The sequence below is a fragment of the Corvus moneduloides genome, chromosome 3 (genome assembly GCF_009650955.1).
Source record: "Corvus moneduloides isolate bCorMon1 chromosome 3, bCorMon1.pri, whole genome shotgun sequence".
NCBI lineage: Eukaryota > Metazoa > Chordata > Aves > Passeriformes > Corvidae > Corvus > Corvus moneduloides.
In genome coordinates, this window is record NC_045478.1 from 99,250,967 (window position 1) to 99,274,216 (window position 23,250).

Consider the following 23,250-nt stretch of genomic DNA (forward strand, 5'->3'; position numbering starts at 1 on the left):
TTTCAGAGGTTGAGTGGAAACAAAGAATGTTTTGCCTGCGGCTCTGGATGCAATGAAGGACTGGGGTGGATGCACATGCCCTGATAGTGCACCATACTGGTCACTCTCTGCTGCAATTTGGGCCTCTGTCTCTGCCCATCCGTCTCTTATCACTGCAGTATATTTCTCTGCATCACCACCGCAAAGAGACAAATCTTACTGTGGCAGGGGAAGGCCTGGGAATTTCCCAGAATGTGCTGGAAGTGGTGTGGCCTATGTGTCCCTGGCACAGAGGGTGCAGCAGCCGAGGTGCCCTGCCCTGTGCCCAGGAAGAGGGGTGAGGGATGGGCCACAAAGCACCGGTCTGTGCCCACCCAGCCTTGCCTGGGCCGGACACAGCAGCCACCAAAACGGTGACAGGAAGGAGGTGACGTTGCTCCTTCCTTGGAGAGGTTGTGGGGAGTATTTACATCAGTACCATCTCCATGTGGTTCTCATGCACCCAGCCAAAGTCACACAGCCTTTGCAAGTTCAGTTTAAAAGAGTCGAAGGAGTGTGCATGTCACAGGTTCAGTTTAAAAGACTGAAAGAAGTGTGTGCGAGTCTGTGTGTGCACATACATCACCCAGATGTTGGGACTGAAGTGGAGCAGGACAGCAGCAGGAGTGCAGGGATTGTGCAGATAAGGAACCACGAGAAAGATGGACAATGAAAACGGGAGCGGAGGTGTGAACAAAGCAACCACCTCTATCTATGCATATCCACATGCCCACACTCCCAACCCTTCCCAGCGGGCCGGGCTGCGCTGCCGGCGCGCCAACCCCACCGCGGCGACGGCAGCACGGCTCCGCACGGCTCCGCACGGCTCCGCACGGCTCCGCACGGCTCCGCACGGCTCCGCACGGCCAACCCCGCCCGCCTTCGGGGCCGCCTCCCGCTCCGCCCGCCGGGCACGGCTGCCGGGGCCGGCCCCGGGGCGGGGCGGCGGCCGGCGGAGCCACAGCCAGGTGACCTTGCCAGGCAGAGCCGGGCTGCGCCCGCCGCCGTCAGCGAGGAAGCTGGGTGGGGAGACGGCCGAGATGGTGGAGGACGGCGGCGAGGAGGAGGCGGAGGGGGAGAGCGGGGAGATGCCGGCGGCCGCGGCCCCGCTGCAGCGCTGCAATGGCTTCCTGCCCGGCAAGGAGGCGGCGGGCGGCGGGCGGGCGGCCCCGGCGGGCGGCGGGGAGCAGCCGGCCCCGGCGGCCCCAGAGGCCGAGGCGATGCTGGCGGCGGGCGGCGGGCGGCCGGAGGCGCGGCTGGAGACGCGGCTGTCGCGGCGGCGGCTGGCGGTGCTGGCCGTCTTCAGCTGCTACTCGCTGGTGAACGCCTTCCAGTGGATCCAGTACAGCATCCTCAGCAACGTGTTCGCCGGCTTCTACGGCGTCTCCTTCACGGAGATCGACTGGCTGTCCATGGTGTACATGGTGGCCTACGTGCCGCTGATCCTGCCGGCCACCTGGCTGCTGGACGCCCGCGGGCTGCGCCTCACGGCGCTGCTGGGCGCGGGGCTCAACGCGCTGGGCGCCTGGCTCAAGTGCGGCAGCCTGGCCCCCCGGCGCTACCCGCTCACGCTGGCCGCACAGGCCGTCTGCGCCGTCGCCCAGGTCTTCATCCTGGGGCTGCCCTCCCGCATCGCCTCCGTCTGGTTCGGCCCCACCGAGGTCTCCACCGCCTGCGCCGTGGCTGTGCTGGGCAACCAGGTAGGGCCGGAGGGGAGCGAGGGGGGCTTTGGAGAAGCGGGCTTCTTTGGAAGTTAAAGACGTTACTTCGAGTTAAAAATAAGGTGCTTAAGTGGGAAAAGGCATTCTCCAGGATATGGTTTTTGGGAGAGTGGACAGGTGAGGAAGCGGGGCCAAGCTCAAGGTGATGCTGCGTCCCGCCTGCCCGGCCAGCCTGGCTGTGCGGGAACCCGGCCATGTGGCAGCTCACACGCTTCCATCAGCTGCCGGCAGTACATCAGTCGAGACCCTTTTCAGCAGTGGTCCTGCTCCACTTCCTCTTCCTCTTGCATTTTGGCATTTGGATTCATTTGACTGAATCCACCCCCGCTTGGAGGGGTGTGAAGTACGTGAACTTTCATGAAGAGCCTCAGCGTCAACATATATTGGTTTCTGCTTTTTAAAATGTGGCCTCTAATTGCCAGGTGCCAGTAGTCAATACCCTGGTGACTCGTGAAGTTTTGTGTAACGCTGTGATAGTTCACATCGCTGTGGGGAGTTGATAACTGAGTCACGGATTCCTCAAGCTCCCTGGTCCTGGCCAGTTTCAGAGAGCTGGAACAGGTGTGTTTGAAAGCACAGGTGCAAGTATGATACTTTTTCCTCCTATAGCCTTGTTCTCACCTCCTGTCACTGTCCCAGCTTTTTTTTTTTTTTTCCCCCCCCCCGTGGCAAAAAATTGCTAAGATTCAAATCAGCATCTCTGGTGCAGGCTGAGATCATAGGTAGAGTTTGGTTAAGGTAAAAGGTGATTTGATTATTCTCACATGAGTCTAATGATTTTATGTTTGTGCGCTTTGGATTGTGACAGTGGTGACATTAATGTTATATGTTTACAGTTAGGGTGGTAACCGAGCTGATTCCTCATTAGCTGATAGCTGGCTGTTTGCAGTTTTTCCAAAAAGAGTTTTTCTGCATTGAAGTTTTCCAGTGGACTTGTCAACTGTCCCTTTTGGACTGAAGATTTCAGAAATTGTTGGTTGTTTCAGCAGTGAGGCAAAAGTTTTGTATCTGCATCCTGATATCAGGTTAAAGGTTTCTTTGACAGCTAAATTTCCACTCTTCCTGATGTGTACCAGTCCTCCCAGTAGCAAGGTGCGTTTTCAGTTCTGTGGTAGAGTGTCAAGTATCCAGCTTGGAGTGTGAAACTGATGCTTTGCTTGGATGCTGAGATGTGGGGTTGAAGTGGCTCAGGACAGGAGCAGGAGAGCAGAGATTGTTTGGATAGGAACCCTGAGAAAGATGAACAAGGGAAACGGGATCAAAATGCAAACAAAATAAGCCGTAGTTATTTCTGGAGTGCATTCCCCTTCAGAAGCTAGGACTGATCTCAGTGTGCCTGCTGAAGTGCTTGCTGGTCCTCTGTCAATAGATCAACAGAATTTCTCTATTCTCAGGTTTTGCTTCCTTAAAAAAACCCCCCAGACTCTCAAAAGCTAGATTGAAAGAGTAGCAAGATGCCAAGTTAGGCACTTGGAAGTTACAAGTAGTGTTGTCTGTGTATCCCACTGCAGTTCCTTCTGCGTCCGCATTCCCATTGGGTCTCGCTGTACTGGATGATTGCGCAAGGTGAACTATGTAACAGAACAGGTTGCTATAACCCACTGAGCTGTCATCCGATTGCTTATCAGATACTGTGTATGACTTCAGAGCTACAGCAAACACAGCTGGGACCGCAGGCAGGGGAGGAACAGAGCAGTTATCAAAAATTAGATCTCACCTCTTGAGAGGCTGATCATTTGCAATTGGAGCACAAATCACTGGGAATGCAGCGATGTACCTGTTAAGTAAGGGCCGTTAGGAGTGCCAGATCTCCACAGGTATTTAAAATCTTTAATGAGGCACCCCAAACTTACTGGAACGCTTCCTCTGGCCTTAACCTCTCAAGATGTAAATGATGGAAAATGGTATCACTCGACTTTGTTGGAATAGTGTGGGTACTGTATGGGCTCCTGTTGGGGGAGGAAAAAGAATATCTTAAGAAAAAGGTAACTGTGTACTCAGCTCATGTTTGTAGGGTTCATGTACTGAAGGGTGAGCACAAAATGAGACAAATTCTTCATTTGACCACTGGATACTGTGTAAATCTGATGGCGTGGGGGGCAAAAAAGGTAGCAAAACCCTCATCAGGGTATACACAAAGGATGCTTCCTAATCCCAGTAGCACACCTTTAATGTGCGTGCTTTCTGATTGTTTGACTTGCTACTCTGACAGTTTTTGGTGCTCTTTTTTTCATTTAATTTTATCTAAAGTAAATGTTCCAAAACTTTAAAATGCCATTTAGTTTTGGAGGAGCAGAAGAGAGAAATTGGAGAGTAGTCCAGGACTTGTTCCTTCATGTTTTAAAATGCTTTGTATATATATGTATATGCTCAAAATTTCAGCCCCTTTGTTTTGTCTCTTTAACACAAAGTCAGTTGTTATGTTGGAATTTACTCCACATACAACCACTACTACTTCATTCTGTGATTTTTATTTATTTCTTTAGCAATAATTGTTGGGTTTGGTTTTGTGTTTCTTAATAAGGGTATTCCTTTTCTCTTGCTTTTCTCTGCTCTATCTGTTCTGCAGTAAACCTTACAGTTTACAGGCTTTGTAACTGTAGTGGCAGGAGTGTGACATCAAATGGAGAAGAACATTTCTACAAGAGTAGATGGAGTCTTGTGTCATGTCTAGCCCTTCAGTTGCAGGATACAAATTGATGTTCATGTGTGGTACTTTCCCTTTCCTGTGAAAGATTCTTGTATAAGTCCTAGGTGTAGTGTAAATATATACACTAAGTTTAGTATTGTAGTTTAATTGAGAAATGAAAAGGTTAAAACCTGAGTTATGGAAGATCTGATTGTAAAACAACATTGAGAGCAAGTGGCTCAGAAGTATGATACTAAAGTTTTATTAATGCTTATTATGATAACAATTCTGAATTCTACCTGGTAAAGCTTTTTGCTTCTGTTAATTTTTATGTTCATAGGGAAATTATTTTTGGTTTTCTTTTCTTGCTTTACAGCTTGGTACTGCAATTGGCTTTTTGTTGCCACCTGTTTTGGTTCCAAATACACCGAATGACATTGATCTTATGGCACATAACATCGGCATCATGTTCTATGGAACAGCGATAGTGTCCACTCTTTTGTTCTTCTTAACAGGCGTTGGTAAGTGTTTACATTTCTGGAATTTACATGCTGACTATGGGGAGTGTTTACAGCATCTCACTTAAAGCAGCTGACTGCTCAAAGTAGTTGAGGTTACAATTTTTCCAGTTTGTGTTCACTTACCTGTTGTGCCAGGGTTAAGCAACAACCATTTCACTCTATGTTGTGCTTCACAGGGGGTGATCTCTTTCAGAATATTTAGTTCTCTTAGTTTCTTTGCTACAAGGACTTACGATACAATGTGAATTCACTCTGCAAATCTTGCAGTTCCAATACAAAGGTCTCGACACATTGCAGATGAAGTGTGTCTTTGACCATATTTTGGTAGCAATCAGATGTGACCAAATAACACATCCTTTGTGGATGTGACCTAATTATTCCATGAAAAAATCTAGAATATTTTTTTCTTGGAGGTGTTAAAACTACAAGTTAATCTTCTGAAATTCATTAAGCTGAAACACTGCCAAAAAAAAAAAAAAAAAAAAAGAAAAGAAAAAAATGCACATTAGTTTGGTAGAGATGAATCAAAAATTTTTCTTTCTTCTTTTTCCCCAGTGTTTGAAGAAAAGCCCAAATACCCTCCTAGTCACTCTCAAGCAGTCCTGCAAACTAAACCTCCTGAGGATTACTCCTATAAGCAGTCCATTATTAACTTGTTCAAAAATATTCCATTTATACTTTTGCTGATCAGTTATGGTAAGTGGTGCTATCTGCCTGTAGTCTGGCAGAAAGGTTCAAATGTGGGCCAAAAGCACATAGAGTTTTAATTGTGGGGGTTTTTATGGGGGAGGGAGTGTCAAACTTTTATTTACTCAGGTGCCAGTGCTGGCAAATCTGTAAGGATGCAAAATACCACTTACAGGTCCAGTGAAGAGATTTTACTTGGCACATAAAAAGTTTTGTGTTGTGAGTCTTAAACATCAGAAGATGAATTCCTTAGGGTAGTAGTTCTGCATGGCTGCACCTGGAATGACTGAAGCTTTTTTCCTTGGTACTGCAGGCATTATGACTGGGGCATTTTATTCTGTCTCCACATTATTAAACCAGATGATAGTAACTCATTATGCGGTAAGTTTCTTGGATCTTATCTTTATCTTTTCCACTGTACATTTGCAGAGGTGATGCTTATTTTGTAGGTGCTATGTGTGCTCAGACGTTTGGTTTCTTTTATACCTCTGTACAGTTTCTTGTACCATGCAGCTGTGGGAGTCATAGGAATGTTTGTTTGCACTTATGACTGCCAAGAGGTCTGAACTTGACTCTGAGTGGAAGCAAGTTATTAATGAGCACCATATAAATATTTGTTGAAAGGGAGAAGAAGTGAACGCTGGGAGAATTGGCTTGACACTGGTGGTGGCAGGAATGGTGGGTTCGATTATTTGTGGTTTGTGGCTGGATTACACTAAAACATACAAGTAAGTGTGGGTAGGCATGTGTGGGGTTAGGGGTAGGAGAGTGGTGCAATTGCGTTAGGAAAATACTCCTATGTGAGGGCTGAAAGGAGCTGCTGATGAAATGCAGTTCGTCCCTGACCTTTTAGTGGCCTTGATGGAGACAAGTTTCTGAGGCTACAGCGAAAGCTTGAGACTTACTGGTTATTGGACAAAAGAAATGAGGGAGCAGAATGCAAACATGCAGGGGTTTATCCATCTATTCCTGTCTCTCCAGGAGTGTAAGGCTAACAAGGAAAGCACTGTAGGTCCTACGTACAGTGGCCGGGTGGCCCAGTGGGCTTCTTCTCCTAGGAAAGTATAAAGTCTCAAAGCCTACCCTGCATTGTTTTGTAAAATGGCCAGTTGATGGATTCTCAATTTTTTTATGTTACCACTGGTCCTATTATTAAGCGTAACGTTTGCTTTAATTCAGGGGATGACCATGGAGCAGAGCTCTGTTCTGGGGTAGGAGCTCCTAGGTCTGTCATCCATGGTGTGGTACTCCCAGGAGCAAGCACTGCCCTGGAGCACTGTTTGTGATGGAGTAGTTCTCCCCTGTGACTCTTAGTACATTATGTGCCTCTGCAAGCCTAATGGATGTTAATGCTGTAGATTGGCCTTGTTTCTGCATGTGTTTTGGCTTATAAATATGTGCTTTAAGAATTTGGAAGACATCTCTTATTCCAGATTCAAAATAAATAGAACACTGTAATGAGATTTGTTTGACTTGCCTCTTGGTGGGCTGACTTATATTGCTAAGAGTGTTGGACTCAGCTGCTCCTGTGTTGATGTATTGTGCAATGGGCAGCACTGCAGAATGGCCAAGAGGTACAACATAGTGGAGAACTAAAGTAGTCCTAAGGTAGTAGTATGTGCTGTGATTGTCCATTCTTTGAGAGTCTGAGTAAGTGTCCTTAGCCTTGAGTGAAGCAACCAGATAACCACGACAATTAAGAGTTCAGGAAGGGATATGTTCTCACTGCATGCTAAGTTTGAGGCAGAATTACATGAAGCAAATTTTACAGCTTTAGAATGCCAGTTCTTAGGAGTATGTGATGCTAATGTTATTCTTCCATGCTTCAGCAATGTGCTATGGCCTTCTGTTAACAATGTTAATTTTTTGTTGTTGTTGTTGGGTTGCAGGCAAACGACTTTGATTGTTTACATTCTCTCTTTCATTGGGTTGCTGGTATTTACCTTCACCCTGGACCTCGGATACCTTATAGTAGTGTTTGTGACTGGAGGAGTACTTGGGTGAGCAATTAAAGAGCACTGCAAGACTTACTGCAGTTCTGTTCTGAAACATATTTAAATGTTTTACCTAGATAATTCTGCTGAGTATTCTGTCACCATGATCTCAGCCTATGCCTTTAGCTCTCAGCACAGATAGGGTTTACTAGGGTTTCACCTACTGTTACATCAGAATGAATCTAAAGTAACTCACTTTTCAGTAAATTTCGTTTGACATTTTCATGGACCTAAGCAAGGTCTCTAGGTGGTCAATTCGTTTGGTTCCAGTTCAAAAAGCTGTCTGCAGTGAAGTTGAAGCTTTCTCTTGACCACTGTGTAGGTGATTAGCATTTAACTGAGCAGATCTAGGAAGACTGGCTTCTCTGCATTTTGATTAATCTATACTTTGATAGCCCAAGCAACATGCTGGTTGCTTTGTTTGCTCTGAAGAGCATGAGCTCTGCTCATAGATACCTAATCTAAAAGCCTCAAGAGGTGCTGAGGGAAAGGTGCTGTATTCAGACACAGAAGTCAAGATACAACCAGAAATATCTTGAGAGTTTCAGTTTAAAAACCAATCAACCAACCTCAGCTGCATTAAGCCCCTTCTCTTCCATCATTCATCAGTCCCCTCAGCTTCTTCCATAGCACCTTCCAGCAGGTGTTCCAGTGTATAGCCTCACTCCCTACTCGTGGTCTCTTTATGCCCTCCAACAGGGGTATTTGGGCTGATCAAATGATGATGTTTGTGTATGTCTTTCGTTTGGAAGTAATTGGCTTCAAGTATGGAGTGGCTTGTGGACTCGTTAGAAAAGGTTGTTTCCTATGTATGGTGGTTATGGGAAATAGGACAAACATGTTTTAACAGCTTTGTCCTAAAGAGAAAGGTGTGTGGCTAAAATTCTTAGACCATATTGAGGGAATGAAGCAGTCACTATTATTTGGAATTACTGAATTATGTTAAATCATGAACACATGACAGTTCAAAATACCAGCTAATTCATAATACTCTGTGTGTATCTTAGGCTTTCTTAACTGTAGTAATAGATGAAGGCCACGCCTGTCATTCTCTTACTCTCCTCTTCAACAGGTTCTTCATGACTGGCTATCTTCCACTTGGGTTTGAATTTGCTGTGGAAATTACATATCCAGAGTCTGAAGGCACTTCCTCAGGTCTCCTTAATGCATCAGCACAGGTTACATCACTTTATTTCTTCAAGTGGAGTAATGTTCAGGAAGGCCACTATGCTCGAGTCTAGGAAGGCTTTCTTAGACTTAGCTAAATCTCTGTTGTGTTGCTATAGTCCTGGTTTTTTTCTAATTCGATTTCTATAAGATGTGACCTGGAACTTTTAAAGGCAAAATGATGACTCTTTTCTGTGTGATCCTGATGAAGTTACTTGTTTGTTTCTAGATATTTGGAATTGTCTTTACACTTGTTCAAGGAAAGCTCACAACAGACTACAGTCCTCGTGCAGGAAACATCTTTCTTTGTGCTTGGATTTTTGTGGGCATAATTTTAACAGGTAACTACAAGTGCAAGTAATGGTTTCTTATTAATGTAAAAGTGTGGATGTTTTTAGGATGATGTTGCTAATACATGGACAGCCATCTGACCCCCATTTCTTGAGACATGCCTTGAATTTGAGACAGATGTCCATCTCCAAAGTGGGGTGAGAAATGGAAACAAATGCATAAATGGAGGCAGTTTGCAGTTCTCCAAATGCAGGAAACTGCTGATCCACTCTGGAACTGTGCCAGTGACTTACACGTGTTGACTTATGAATGTGCTGAAAGTGCTGAAACTATCAAGCTTTGCTTTAAGTTCTTGTGGTTTAAAAGATCTTATTGTCACTTCCTGCTTTGTGAGGAGCAAGTTCAAATTGTCAGTGAGTTCAAATTGCAAAGAGCGAATACGGGTATTTTGAAAATGTGCTGAAAGCAGCTTCTGTGTGCTTGCACGATGCAAACATTTCTCTTGAAGTGCATGTCACTGTAAAGGTCTGAACCAGCTTTCCTTTTTCTTTTTTTTTTTTTTCAGCCTTAATAAAATCAGATTTGCGAAGACACAATGTGAATTCAGGGATTATGAACTTGGACGTTAAAGCTGTAAGTGGTGACTCTTTTACCATGACTATATTACCTACTCAAATGCTCGACTTCTACTGGCATAACAGTATTAGCTGCAAAAGAGGGATTGACAAAATCTTATGACTGTTTCCATGCTGTTTTTGAACAACAGAGCCATATGGGATGCTGCCCTCAGATAGCTATTTTTCTCCTTAACTCCCATTAGAAAAATGGATAAAACCTTCTGCTCTCACATTTTTGTTTGAATTTTTGATTTTTTTGAATATTTGAATTTTAAGTGGCTAATAATATGATTTTATTGCTTGAATCTTGGTTTTTCATATGAGCAGGTAGCACTGTAAATTGTGAAGCCTTTTTGTTTCTTGGGTTATGAGGCCATCCTATAGGCTAGGTATTTTATTTGAAATACCTGCAGTCCCTTCAGATGGAGTCAGTGTCTGATAAACAGAAGCCATGCTGGAGTTTCTGTACAGTGCTGCATAAAGGGCTGGGTTTGTTCTTCTGCTGAGCACACTCTCCATTTAAATGAAGAGTGAGCATAGCACTTTCTGATGATTGTAAGGTTCCACGTCTCAGCAGCTTTTCCAAACCAGTACAGTTACTAGTAGAAATAAAGCTGTCAGTGGAAAAATTTTTCAGTGCTGTGGGTTTTTTGATAATTTGGATCAAGATATGAGACAGCTTTTTGGAGTCAGACATTGCAAGATTCTCTGCCATGCTTCTTTTTGTGTAGGTGTCTTGCATGTACAGCACCTTTTGGTCATCTGTGACCAACTGCACACTGTTAGTGTCTGTATCAGGTTCAGGAACTTCTGAGCTGGTGCTCTCTGAACTAACTTGAGCCTGAAACCTATGCAGCTCTGTGTGCTCGATGTGGCATCCTGTGGGTTTCCCAGCAGGGCTTGGGGCTCTCTCGGGGATGTACATGACTCATCTGCTTTCCGTTATCACCTCATTAATTAGCCTAGCTCGACACACAGCTTCATTCATATTAGCCAGGGTGTAAGAAAAGCTGCAGTCCTTGCCCTGATACTGCCATACATGTTTGAGACCTGCCTGTGTTAATAATGTTCAATATCACTTTGATACTGAACCTTGATCAAGATGCTACTGTGGTTAAATGTAACGGAGGAAAAAATGGGAGGTTAATCTTCATGTGTCAAATATTTATATACAGTAAATATATACTTTAGAGTTATACTAAGAAACTAAATTCTATGTTTGATCTCTCTTTTTTATTACAAAAAGAAGAGAAAATCGAGTTTTCTATAATTGCTTAATTTGGCTAATTAATGACATATACTATTGGAGTCTAATCTAACAATTACCCAAGAACACTGAGTTTGAGAATAGTTCTGTTGAATAACAGCTTAATTCCTGTTGTGTTTTTATTTTTTTATCTCCCTTTTCAGGTACCAGTTGACAGTCCTGTAGAACCTGAAAGCACATTAAAGATTCAGTCAGCTTTATAAAGCTGAAGGAAGGTGACTTAGAAACGCACAAGTTTGGTTAGATATGGAACAGTAGGAATTAGTGTAACCACTGGATTTGTGTGTATGAGTAGTAAAATGTGTGTGTTGATATTGGTGGTAGTTGTGTGTTGGAAGCTATGAAGATGCTCAGTTCATTTTGTCCAAGATGCAAACAATTCACCTTTGTATGGAATATTTATTTTAACAGTATTCAAGTTTTGCAGTTTCATTAGTAAAGAACTGTGTGAAATCTCTCCACAGTAGAGAGACATGTACATTCAGGATACATACTTGAAAAAAAATCAGGAATCCTGAAGTACAGTTGTCATGATCAGAAGTATCTAACCTTTTTTTCTTGTTCAGTCTTGCTGGTGCATTTGAAAAATCAAGGAGTAGAGAGCTGTACAGCAGGAGGATGTTCACGAGTTCCTTTTCTTATTTTAAATGTGTCTGTATTTTAATATAAGCCAATGAAACCTTCTGGGAGAGTGATAGCACAATACTGAAAACAAGAGATGACGTGTGTGTTTCATACTGGCATCTGACATTTCTTCTGCCTTGAAACTTCTTTATAGATATCAGAAGGCAGATAAGAGAAAACACTGTTCTATAGCTTCATTGTAGCATTTCTGGGGAGATTTAAAAAGTTTCTCACTAGATAATTTGGAGAAAAAATACTTCTTACTAAATACAGTAAAAAGGAGGACAAAGGCCTTTGATATCTCTATTGTGAAGTATTTATAAGCAACAGAACACTACCATACAACTTTCCTCCATGGAATATTTTGAGTGCTTTCTCAGTTAAAGAGAGAGGAGTACGTGTTTACAAAGAGCCGGTGCCTTTACTTTGTAAAGAAGATCCCTGCCTCATCTTGAGTTTAATCAGTGCTGCTGAAGAAATTCCATTTTGTGTGTTAAACCTTCTCTGAATATTTGTGGAGTATCAGAAAATGTGTTCTGTCCTTTTATGAATTGTATCACTTGTCTCATGTGACATTCCTGTGCTTGTGTAACTTAAATCATGTCTTTTGCAGTTTGTTAAAAGCTGTAAAGATGACTGAAAGGAAAATAGTGATATTTTCAGTTCTCTGATCAAATATTTTCTTTTGTGCCATCTCAGCTGCAAAATGGGCAGACTTCATTAACAGTAACTTTTTGTTACTTAATTTATCTGTATTTGGGATGGGGGTTTCTCACTGTAGTGCTTTTGAAAATGTTCTCCTTTACCTTGTGCTCTATCTACACACCCACAGAACTGATAGTACTACAATAATAGTATTGCTGGGAAAGTCAGACCAGGGTTAGTGGGCTTTTTGCAAACATTTAATTGTTATCTCAGTAAGCTGAGCCTGCAAGTTCAGTGCCATCAGTGATGCTATGTCTTTGAGTTCCCACAGATGCAGTGCCATCCAGAAGGTGGAATCCTGCCAAAGTATTCTGCAGATGGTTACAGTTGGGTATGGGGAATTATTTAACTCTGTGCTGGTTTCAGCTGTGCTGCAGCTAATTTTCTTCACAGTGGCTGATATGGGGCTGTGGTTTGGATTTGTACTGAACACAGGGTTGATAATACAGAGATGTTTTTGTTGCTGCTGAGCTGGGCTTACATAGAGCCAAGCTGGCCCTTTCTGCTTTTCATACATCTGAAAAGGCAAGGAAGTTGGGAGTGCGGTGGAGGTTGGAAGAGACACAGCCAGGCCAGGTGACCCCAACTGACCAAAGGGATATTCCAGACCCTATGGTATCATGTTCAGTATATACAGTGGGGGGCAGAAGGAGGAAGGGAGGGATGTTTGGAGTGATGGTGTTTTCTTCCCACGTAGTCATTGCACTTGATGGCCCCCTGCTCTCCTGGGGATGGCTGAGCACCTGCCTCCCCGTGGGAAGCTCTGAATTAATTCCTTGTTTTTCTTTCTTGTATGTGTGGCTTCTGCTTTCCCTATTAAGCTGTCTTTATCTCAACCCATGAGTTTTCCAGCTTTTACCCTTCTGATTCCCTCCCCAATCCCACTGGTGGGGAAGGGAGCGAGCAAATGGCTGCTGGGGCTTGGTGGGTGGCTGGGATTAAACAACAACAAACTCCAAGATAGTCTCTAAGTACAATGAATATCATTAAATGCTTTTCTTTTTCTTATTTCACTGTAGACTCAGAGAATCCTTTTGTATAAAAAGGGCCCTGAAAACTTACCTTTCTAAGCTTAGCGTCTAAATGTCATGATCTTGATCTAAACATTCTGTATGATAAATGCTTTAGACGAGGGAAGAGCTATCAGAATAAACCAAGCATGCTTGGAACACTTGTCTTGCCAAAAAGGGTTCACATGTCTTTGCCAGGTCCTGTGCTAGAGAGAAAATGGCCAGGCCTTGCTGCTCCTGGAGAGCTGAGCTCTAGAAAAGTCCAGTGCTGAAGTAGCTGAATATAGTAAAATTAACTCTTGGATGTTCAACTGGCCGGCAAGGGTAGAGGAGTGGAAGTGGAGATGCTTTCATTATGTCAGTCCTTTGCATTTAATGACTTGCTGTGATAGAAGCTGCCCCATCAAGGGATGTACATGTTTTCAAAGTTTCTGCCTTGTAATGTATGTAGGTGGCTTTTCCCTTTGGAAAAATCATAATAATGTGTGCCAAAATATATATATGTTTTTCAGCAAGATACAGCTTCAGAAAATACTTATGTTCATGGCCCGTGGTTGCTTTGACTTTTGGTGTTGCAAAATCTTAACAAGATAGTATTTTTGCAGTTTTGGGGAATTGAAATGTCCAATACAAAGTCTTTGGCAGTATCCGAATGTTTCCTGACCTGTTCAGTATACAATGTTCAAATTCAAAGATTGAGTCTTTTTATTTCTTTCTTAAAATTTATTTTTCATTTCCTTTCTTCACTACTAGCTTCCAGTTTCTTTAGTTATGTTCAGCTGATTATTGAAAAAATATTCTAGTTTTGGCTCCTTGTGTTTTTTATCTTCTGCTAAATTACTTGGCTACCTTCTGAAAAGGTCCAAACAAGATTTTGGCATTTTGAAAACCCTGCTGGGTCCCTGAAAAGAAAATACTCCTAATAGTGAGGGCTTAATTACATCTTGGATTTAATATTCCCCTTCTAAAAGGAGCTTAAAAGTGGGAAACCTGGGAGCTATTTTCAGTCAATGAAAAAGTATTTAAATGAAAGGCTCAGCAGCAGAATAAAGAGCAAATAAAGAGCAAATCAGTATTTTTAAATGTGATAATCTTATTATCTGTCTGTCAAGAAATTGAGTTTTCTAGCTCATGGCAGAAATAAATTTGGAGTAGTTGAGGCTTTGTGGTTTTGCTTTTCATTTTTGGGTTTTTCAGCATGCATTCAATCAAACATAGAATCATAGAATGTTAAGAGGTTTGAAGGGACCTTAGAGATCTTCTAGTCCCAACCCACCTGCCATGGGCAGGGACATCTCCCGCTAGACCAGGTTGGTCAAGGCTCTATCCAACCTGGCCTTGAACAGCTCCGGGGTTGGGGTGTCCACAACCTGCCTGGGCAACCTGTCTTGTCATCCTCACCGTAAAAAATTTCTTCCTGATATCTAAATTAAATTTCCCCTGTTTCAGCTTGTACCCACTCCCTCTTGTCCTATCACTGCTGTTCCTGACAAGGAGTCCATCTTCTGCTTCCCTGTAGTCCCCCTTCAGGTACTGGAAGGTTGCTATGAGTTCTCCATGCAGCCTTCTCAGCCTGGAAATTCCACATGCATCTGGAATTGGAAATAGGATTTCTGACTCAGCCTTGAGATCCTGGCTCAGCCCTCCAGCAAGAGTAGAGTTGGGGGCTAAAAATCCTGACTGTTTAAAGAGATAATTGTATCATGAATGGAATTGCACATCAACTAGGAGAGGATGGTGTAAGAAACCAAGTGAGGAGAGGCATCCTAACCCCATGCATCAGCTTTTGCTTTTCAACTTACTTTTTTTTTTAAGTGTTTCAAGGGAGCTCTAGAGGACGCAAGAGAACCCACACAATGGGGAGCATGATCAAGGGGGCAGCACCCAAGTTCCCAGGAGCCCAGCAGGCTGTGCAATTGATAACTTTCAGTTACAAAATTCAGAGATCAGCCTTAAAATTAACTCTTTGTGTTTCTTCCCAGCCATGTTAAACTTTTGGTAATTTCAGTGGAAGAAACTTGGAGAACATTGACCCATTTTTATTTAGGATTCCTACCATGGCCTTAAACCCCTCATTTCTGTTGGCTGGGTGTGAAAATATCAGACCTGTAAGGCATAGTCTGGAGTTGCTGGTAGATAAGTCCCTCAGAAAAAGTAATTGTAGATGGGTGCTTGTCTTTAGTAACACATTTCTGTTGCTAAATGCCCAAGTTTTACGAGGAAGAAAGAACAAGGGAAGAAGTAGGAAGACTACATATGAATCATTACAGATTAATAGGGCTTTCCTCACTTCAGCCTCTTGGTCATTTCTGTTGTTCAAGGCAGTCTGTTGTTTCAGAGACAATCAGTGGAGTGTGTAATTAGAGCTGCCAGCCCGTGTTGCCTGATGCAAAATGGTTTTTTGAGAAATATTTGGACTACCTTGTATATCTACAACCAAGTGAAATTGGGTTAAGCTGTAAACATGTATTGTTTTCCTTTTCCATTTTGTGAACTCATTAGTTTTCCTGTGTGAATGGGAATGTGTGACCTTTACAGTTACTGTTTTTCAGTACATGTATGTACCTCCTTCCCAAGTGTTACAGGCTGCTGACGTTTCATGGAGCACAAGCTGCCGTTGTACACAATAATATGTGATTGCCCCCAGCCCCACCATTCGGTCTGAACTATGTGAAGAGGGAGAAGTGATGCTAATGCAGGAACTAGAATGAATTAAGCAAAAAATTTTCCTGAGAGAAATGTATTTTTGTGTAAGACCCATTTTATTTACTGCTCATGTCTTTGTTCTACTCATGAAGATAACAAATATGTTTTGCTGTAATATTTTGGTTTTGTTAGTGTCCAATTCTTTATTTCAAGAGAAAATTAAAAGTTCTTAACAAATATTCTCTGATTGCAATACTGTATGTATGTGTATATGTGGATGGCATCATTCCTTATCATTATATGTTACTAATAAAGTGTATAATGCCTAAATTGATTGGAGCCAAGATTAGCATTTTTGATAGCTGCTGATAGAGCTGCTAATCTAAAAGTGATTTTTTTTTTTTTTTTACTTAGATCCCACCTTTTAATGTAGGAAAATGTGCAAGTGTATGACTTACTGTGTCATTAATAAATATACAGGTACATGCAGAGTGCATGTATGCAGGGTATAGAAATTTATTCTACACAAGACTACTGGCATCCTGAGAAATTTTCTCGGGGCGTGAAATTAGAGTACTAGCATTGGTAGTTGAGTTGTACTGCTCTAGTACAGAGATTTCTCCTTTGCTTTGGAAAAGGTCTGTGAGGAAAAGTGCAAGTTAACCCCTAAAGCAGAGCGATCCAAAGGCAGTTTCTTGAGGGTAGTGCAGATATTATTTTAATAAAGCACTTGGTTGCAGAGAGATTATCTGAGGGGAGAGGGTAGGATAACTTCTTAGAATGAAAGTGAGACATTGCATTCATTTATGGCTAAAATTGGAGTTTTCTTCAGTGGAAGCACAGCAGAACCCTTGTGAACACTCTGCAAGGGTTCTGTCACCTACCCTCAGGCATTTAACCCAGCTGTGAGCCAGGCAAATTTGAGGAACCTGCTTCAAAGAAAGTAGAGTCATGGTAAGAAAATATTTTAGTTTTTTTATCTCACTTCTCCACAAAGCTGGGATTCTCTCTCAGCTATTTTGGTATAGGAGATGCTTCACAGGGGGTGGTTGCAAGTGCTGCAGAGGACAGCAAACACAAGCCTTGTGTCGTAAAGCAACACTAACATGCAGTTCAGCACTGGGTTGAACTTTCAGGCGGGTTCTTCTTTTTACAAGCAGGACAAGAGGGTCATGCTCCTCTTATGGTACCTCTATGAAAGCTGCAGGCAATATCCCCATTTAGCACTGTAATTTAAACATTCCCACAGCTAGGAAGGAACAACTCCAAAAAACTATTACTCCCTGAAGTTTCTTTGGTGTTGGTGTTTTGGGTGGGTTCTTTTGGGGGTTTTTGGGGGGTTTTTTTTGGTTTGGGTTGGTTGTTTTGTTTTGTTTTGTTTTGTTTTGTTTTTTTGTCAGATTCTCAGTCCTTGAAAAGAAAACACTAGAAACCTCATCAGGTAAATGGGAGATGTGAAGCCATCCCAGCTATGATTAGTAAGATAATAATTTCTATAGCTGGGAGGAGGAGGCCCTGTAATCCAAAGCTAACAAGTATTACCCCTTCCAGACAGTGATGTGGTTTGTGTATGGATAAAATAGGCAGATGCTTAACAGTCCAGCTGCTTCCTGGGATGGAAAGTTTTCTTAGAAGTCTGCTGGATTTCCTTTTGTTTGTGCTTCACAATGAACTAACCCTATCTGACCATGTTCTAAATCAATATTTACAGCTTTATTAAACAACAACTTTCAGAAAATGAAATAATAATAGCCGGAACTTTGTGGAAAGGACTTCAGCAGGTATGTCACAAAGGCTGAATATTGGCAATGGTTAGGCATAATTATGGGGAAACACAAAAGGTGGAAAAGCTTTATGTGTGAGAAAAAAGCAGGATTCAGGAATAAAGCAGAAGAGTTTAGAGATCAGCTTTGGCTGCAAAAACTTGAAGAAGATACAATTAATAGCAAGCAAGGACATCAAAACAATGGTTAGAGTTTCTAGGTTTGGCAGAGATAGGTTTGGAAGTTGCAAAAAGCTTTTGAAGTTGCTTAGCAAGATAGGTAAGTTTAAGCTTAATAATGGAATATTGTGTATTATTATATAAGGTATAACAAGTGAGCATTGTGTACAACAGATGTACATGCGCTGTTTGTGCTTGGTTAAAACAGTTGTCTGTAACTTTTAGAAGCACGCTAATTGGCTAAGAAGCTTTTAAGAATGCTCTGTAACTGGGAAGTCTTTGGATGTCTGGGACAGCGTGAGCTTTGTACCATCTCTGCCCCAACTCGGTATGTGAGACTGATAATGGAATAAAGTAATAAAAGGCTCCTGGAACGCTTGTCCAAGCTCCCCATCCCATTTGTCAATGAAAACGCCAGCAAACTGGTGCCCTGTGAGGCAAAAGGATACAGTTTTGGATCCTTCGTTGACTGCTCTGTCCAGCCACCTTGATGGAAGCCCCACATAGGAAAAGCAGCCGTTGAAAAGAAATGGATTTCTCTCTTGGAACGAAGGAGCCTCTCCCCTTCTCGCCTTCCTGGATGCCGCTGTGAGGTGAGAAAAGGGGATCTGTGGGGAACTTAAGGATGGGACAATATTTGTCCAGAAATAAATGGGATGTTTATCACCAAATACCCCTCCTCTGGGAAATTTAAAAACATCCATGTGTCAGTGGACACGTTCTCAGGAGCGGTATTTGCCTCTGTCCACACAGGAGAAACTGCCAATCATGCCTGTTAACGTTTATTGCAAGCATTTGCTTCACTAGGCATACCCCAAGAAATCAAAACAGACAATGGCCTTGCATACATATCCCAAAAATTGGCCACATTTTTAATGGATTGGGGTGTTTACCACACCTTTGGTATTTCCCACTCCCCCACAATCAAGCAATCATTGAAAGGACACATCACACCCTAAAATGTATTTTAGATCAACAGAAGGGGGGAATAGAGGCAACACGACAGATGAGGTTGAGTAAAGCTTTGTTTTTAATTTTTTGAGCAGCTCTTTTGCAGAACCTGATCCACCAATTTTTAGGCATTTTTCAAATAACACACAAGCAAAATTGAGAGAAAATCACCCTGTTTTAATTAGAAATCCTGAGACAGGACGAATTGAAGGTCTTTTTTGACTAATAACTTGGGGCAAAGAATATGCTTGTGTTTCCACAGGTGCAGGACCTAAGTGGGTCCCTGCAAGGAACGTCAATCCATATCTCATGTGAGAATGCTCTGACAATTCTACGAGTGAAGAAGCAGGCACACAGATGTGAGCCGAACAGGGAGGTTGCGAGTCACGCCTGACGTCCCTTGCTCACCCGTGGAATTTGCAAACCTTGATTTCATGTCATGTTAAATGAGTGAGCTGTTGGTTTCATAGAGCTCTTTTGGCAAAAGCGTGGTATCCACTGTGTTCAGTAAAAGTGTGTCCCCTCATTGGTTGTGCAAAGGGGAAATTTCACCTTTGCCATTGCCGCCTTTTACCATTGCCATTTGGTTCCCCGGCAGTTTTGGGAAGGAACAAAACCAGAATTTGTGAATTGTAATATATGGGAAAGTCTTTTGCCAAAAAGTAGCTCTTGAAAAGAATGGAGCAAACTCAAGATGTTTTACTGGAGCTTGCTAGCTTTGCTTGCTTTTTGCAATGCAGATTTCCCTGTGGTACAACCAAAACCAAATGTTTGGGTCACCTTAGCCAAAGCAGCAGGCTCAGATACCATATGTCTGTCTAATTCGAACCCAGAAATGCCTTTTGCAACCTGTTTAGTCGGTGTGCCAGTAAAAAATTGGCCAATACCCATATATCATGATCCCTTGACCAAAAAGCAACTTAACAGCAAACCAGAAGTTGCTAGCGGGAGAAATCCTGTAAAAGATTGGGATCTTTGGACCATAAAACTCCCCAAAGCAACTGCTGAACCCCAGGAATTGGAAATTCTGGGCTCCTTGACAATGGATTTCTGCCTCACCTTTTCAAATAGCAATCAGCAAAAGAAAGATTCTCCCAGATACAACGTCACTCCTAATCACCCCTTCTACAAAAGTGCAAGCTTTTGGTGTAATTGCTCAGGCAGTTGGGGTGGACGCTCCGGAGTTGATCAATATCCACGGCAATTACCAAAAGGGTATTGGTTCATTTGTGGAGATAGGGCTTGGCAAGGCATTCCATCACGCCTTGAAGGTGGCCCATGCAGCATTGGACAACTTACTTTGCTAGCACCCAATGCTAAAACAGTCATCAGGAAAAAACATAGAGGGAAAAGATCTGCTCATCCATATGGTGAGAATTGTAACAGTGAGTTTAGACCCTGGAAAACTGCGGCAAGGGTTTCAGCAGATTCGTTAGTACCCCAACTTGCCTCAGCAATGGGATTGAAGCAATTGGATTGGGTAGGATGTTGTGGCTGAGTAAACAAACCAATGCCACATCCATTGCAATCAGTGATATGCTGGCTGACGTCAACAGTGTTAGACATGCTACCCTTCAAAATAGAGCAGCAATTGATTTCCTTTTACTGGCACATGGACATGGCTGTGAAGAATTTGAAGGATTGTGCTGTATGAATTTGTCTGACCACTCTGAATCCATCCACAAAAGTATACAAAAGCTGAAAGATCTAACGTCTCAAATTCAAAGAGACAGTGGATCATGGCTAGATGGTTTGTTTGAGGGATGGAGCTCTGCACCTTGGTTGAAGGAGCTCTGCAAGGCAGGTTTATATGTGTTGATGATTGTAGTGGTGATATTGATAGTTGTGTCTTGTATTCTTCAGTGTGTGCGACGAATGACAGACAGGACTGTTAAGGAAGTTTGTGTCATACAAGAGAATGATGTAGGAAAAGGGATCACAGAAAGTTCTCAGAACCTTACCCAGGCAGCTATGGATGAAGGCTTTGAATTAAGGCCTTAGAACGGATGAGACCTATTCGAACGATACAAAACAACTAATGCTGGATTTGACCTACGTTCTTAAAATAGACTCGACCTTTCACAGCCTTAAAATCGCTGTGGTGTAAAATAGCACAGCTTAGAGCAAGCAGAAGAAGTGCCCTTACGTAGAGGAACTATGAAACGCAAGGTAGTTGATAAGAGACAAAGTTAAGAGGACTTCTTTATAGTTGTACCAGGAGGAGGAATTGTGGGGAAACACAAAAGGTGGAAAAGCTTTAGGTGTGAGAAAAAAGCAGGATTTAGGAATAAAGCAGAAGAGTTTAGAGATCAGCTTTGGCTGCAAAAACTTGAAGAAGATACAATTAATAGCAAGCAAGGACATCAAAACAATGGTTAGAGTTTCTAGGTTTGGCAGAGACAGGTTAGGAAGTTGTAAGAAATATGCTTAGCAAAATAGGTAAGTTTAAGCTTAATAAGGGAATATTGTGTATTATTATATAAGGTATAACAAGTGAGCATTGTGTACAACAGATGTACATGCGCTGTTTGTGCTTGGTTAAAACAGTTGTCTGTAACTTTTAGAAGCACGCTAATTGGCTAAGAAGCTTTTAAGAATGCTCTGTAACTGGGAAGTCTTTGGATGTCTGGGACAGCGTGAGCTTTGTACCATCTCTGCCCCAACTCGGTATGTGAGACTGATAATGGAATAAAGTAATAAAAGGCTCCTGGAACGCTTGTCCAAGCTCCCCGTCCCGTTAGTCGATGAAAACGCTGGCAAATTTCTATAGCTGGGAGGAGGAGGCCCTGTAATCCAAAGCTAACAAGTATTACCCCTTCCAGACAGTGATGCGGTTTGTGTATGGATAAAATAGGCAGATGCTTAACAGTCCAGCTGCTTCCTGGAGTGGAAAGGTTTCTTAGAAGTCTGCTGGATTTCCTTTTGTTTGTGCTTCACAATGAACTAACCCTATCTGACCATGTTCTAAATCAATATTTACAGCTTTATTAAACAACAACTTTCAGAAAATGAAACAATAATAGCCGGAACTTTGTGGAAAGGACTTCAGCAGGTATGTCACAAAGGCTGAGTATTGGCAATGGTTAGGCATAATTACTGATTTGTGAGTGATTATATATTTGTGATTAACGAGCTAATATCTGCTTAATATCAGGGATGGAAATTCAGCCTCTACGATGCTAATTTCCGGTGTTTCCTCAGTAAACTGCTTCTGCTTGTAACAGTGTTTAGACCGTGAAAATGGCAGTAAATAGTATCTAAAGGGCATTGCCAGTATTTTGGCCTTGTGTTATAAGTTTCCAGAAATAGACACAAGATTCTACAAAAACTATAAACTCCATGCAGATGGAAAAATCCCAGGGAAATATTGAAGGCATCAGAAGTTTTTCTAGCCTGTATTAGGCTGAACCAGAGAGTTCCCACTTTCTTTTTTCAGAATGGGGCAGTCCTAAGGTTTTTCAGATGTTGATCACCAGTTTGAATAAGGTAAAAGAGGGACTGCAGATACTGCAGAGTTAGTTATTCTTCTAGAAATCAAATTGTCCTGCTTGCTGCCAAGAGAAAAAGAAGTTAAATATAACAGGGCAGTTTCCAAGGCTGCACATGGTGTTTTCTCCATTAAATATTGGAAGGTAACTTGATTTTCTCAGAATAATTCATCAGCTGGTTCTGTACAAACCTGCAGGCATTAGACAGAATGTACATCCTGTGTGGAATGAAGAGGCACTGTCCCACTGAGGTGAGAATGACTCACCCAAGGATCATTAACTGGCTCCAGGGACTTGAATTTATGTTATCTTCTGCTCCCAATGAACAACTGAATTTACTTCGGGGCCTAATGCTAAAAGCTTGAAATTCACTTAGAAGCTACTGCCCAAAGCCTAGTAATACCGTGATTTTTCATCTTGTCACTGCCCCACTGAAGTTTCAAAAGGGTAGAGAAGCCCTCAAAGGCTCAGAAGCTTGACGAAGTTGTCCAAACCAGACTTTTGCCACAGGAGACACAGAGGTCCCGCAGCTTTTGGGGAACAGAATTCCCCATGATCAGTGTGATTTTTCTCTGACCTACTTCATCTGCTCAAAATGTGAGAATCTCTTGAGGGTTGAAATGTCTCTGTGCACCAAGGGCATTAGGGAGTCTCCTTGAAATCTGCAGCTTGTGTGATTACACAGCATTCCTGGGCTTGATTCTAAAGTCAGAAGGTGCTCTGTAGGCGTGAGTTTGCTAGTTACCTCTGAAAATTACTATCATTCATGTCATGGCAAATAATGAAGATGACTGAAAAAAGTAATTTTGCTCCAGATTACTGTATTTCCTTTAAGAGCTTTATTTTTTTAATGACCACAGAATTTGAATTTTACTGTCACTTTCAGGCACTTCTGCAGTGTTTTGATTACTCTTCAATCATTCTCTGGAAAGGGGGACTCTTAATCTGCAGAGCACTGTCTCCCAGGGATGC

The 23,250-nt window shown here is 42.5% G+C and overlaps 1 protein-coding gene across 3 annotated transcripts; it reads left to right on the top strand.

The window, feature by feature from the left end:
• The first annotated feature begins 967 nt into the window (after window positions 1-967).
• FLVCR1 (FLVCR heme transporter 1) lies at window positions 968-21,508 on the top strand. 3 transcript variants are annotated; one of them, XM_032102955.1, is made up of 12 exons: window positions 971-1,718; window positions 4,745-4,889; window positions 5,445-5,585; window positions 5,890-5,957; window positions 6,201-6,304; window positions 7,466-7,576; window positions 8,643-8,748; window positions 8,967-9,078; window positions 9,594-9,661; window positions 11,056-17,678; window positions 18,065-18,432; window positions 19,053-21,508. In XM_032102955.1, exons 1-10 carry the CDS (start codon window positions 1,059-1,061, stop codon window positions 11,113-11,115), a joined length of 1,575 nt encoding a protein of 524 aa, XP_031958846.1. In that variant the 5' UTR covers window positions 971-1,058; the 3' UTR covers window positions 11,116-17,678; window positions 18,065-18,432; window positions 19,053-21,508. The 3 variants fall into 3 exon arrangements, with proteins under 3 accessions (XP_031958847.1, XP_031958846.1, XP_031958845.1); XM_032102954.1 differs by having other exon boundaries at window positions 18,065-21,508; XM_032102956.1 differs by lacking the exons at window positions 11,056-17,678; window positions 18,065-18,432; window positions 19,053-21,508 and adding an exon at window positions 10,059-11,049 and having other exon boundaries at window positions 968-1,718.
• The last annotated feature ends 1,742 nt before the right edge of the window (window positions 21,509-23,250 follow it).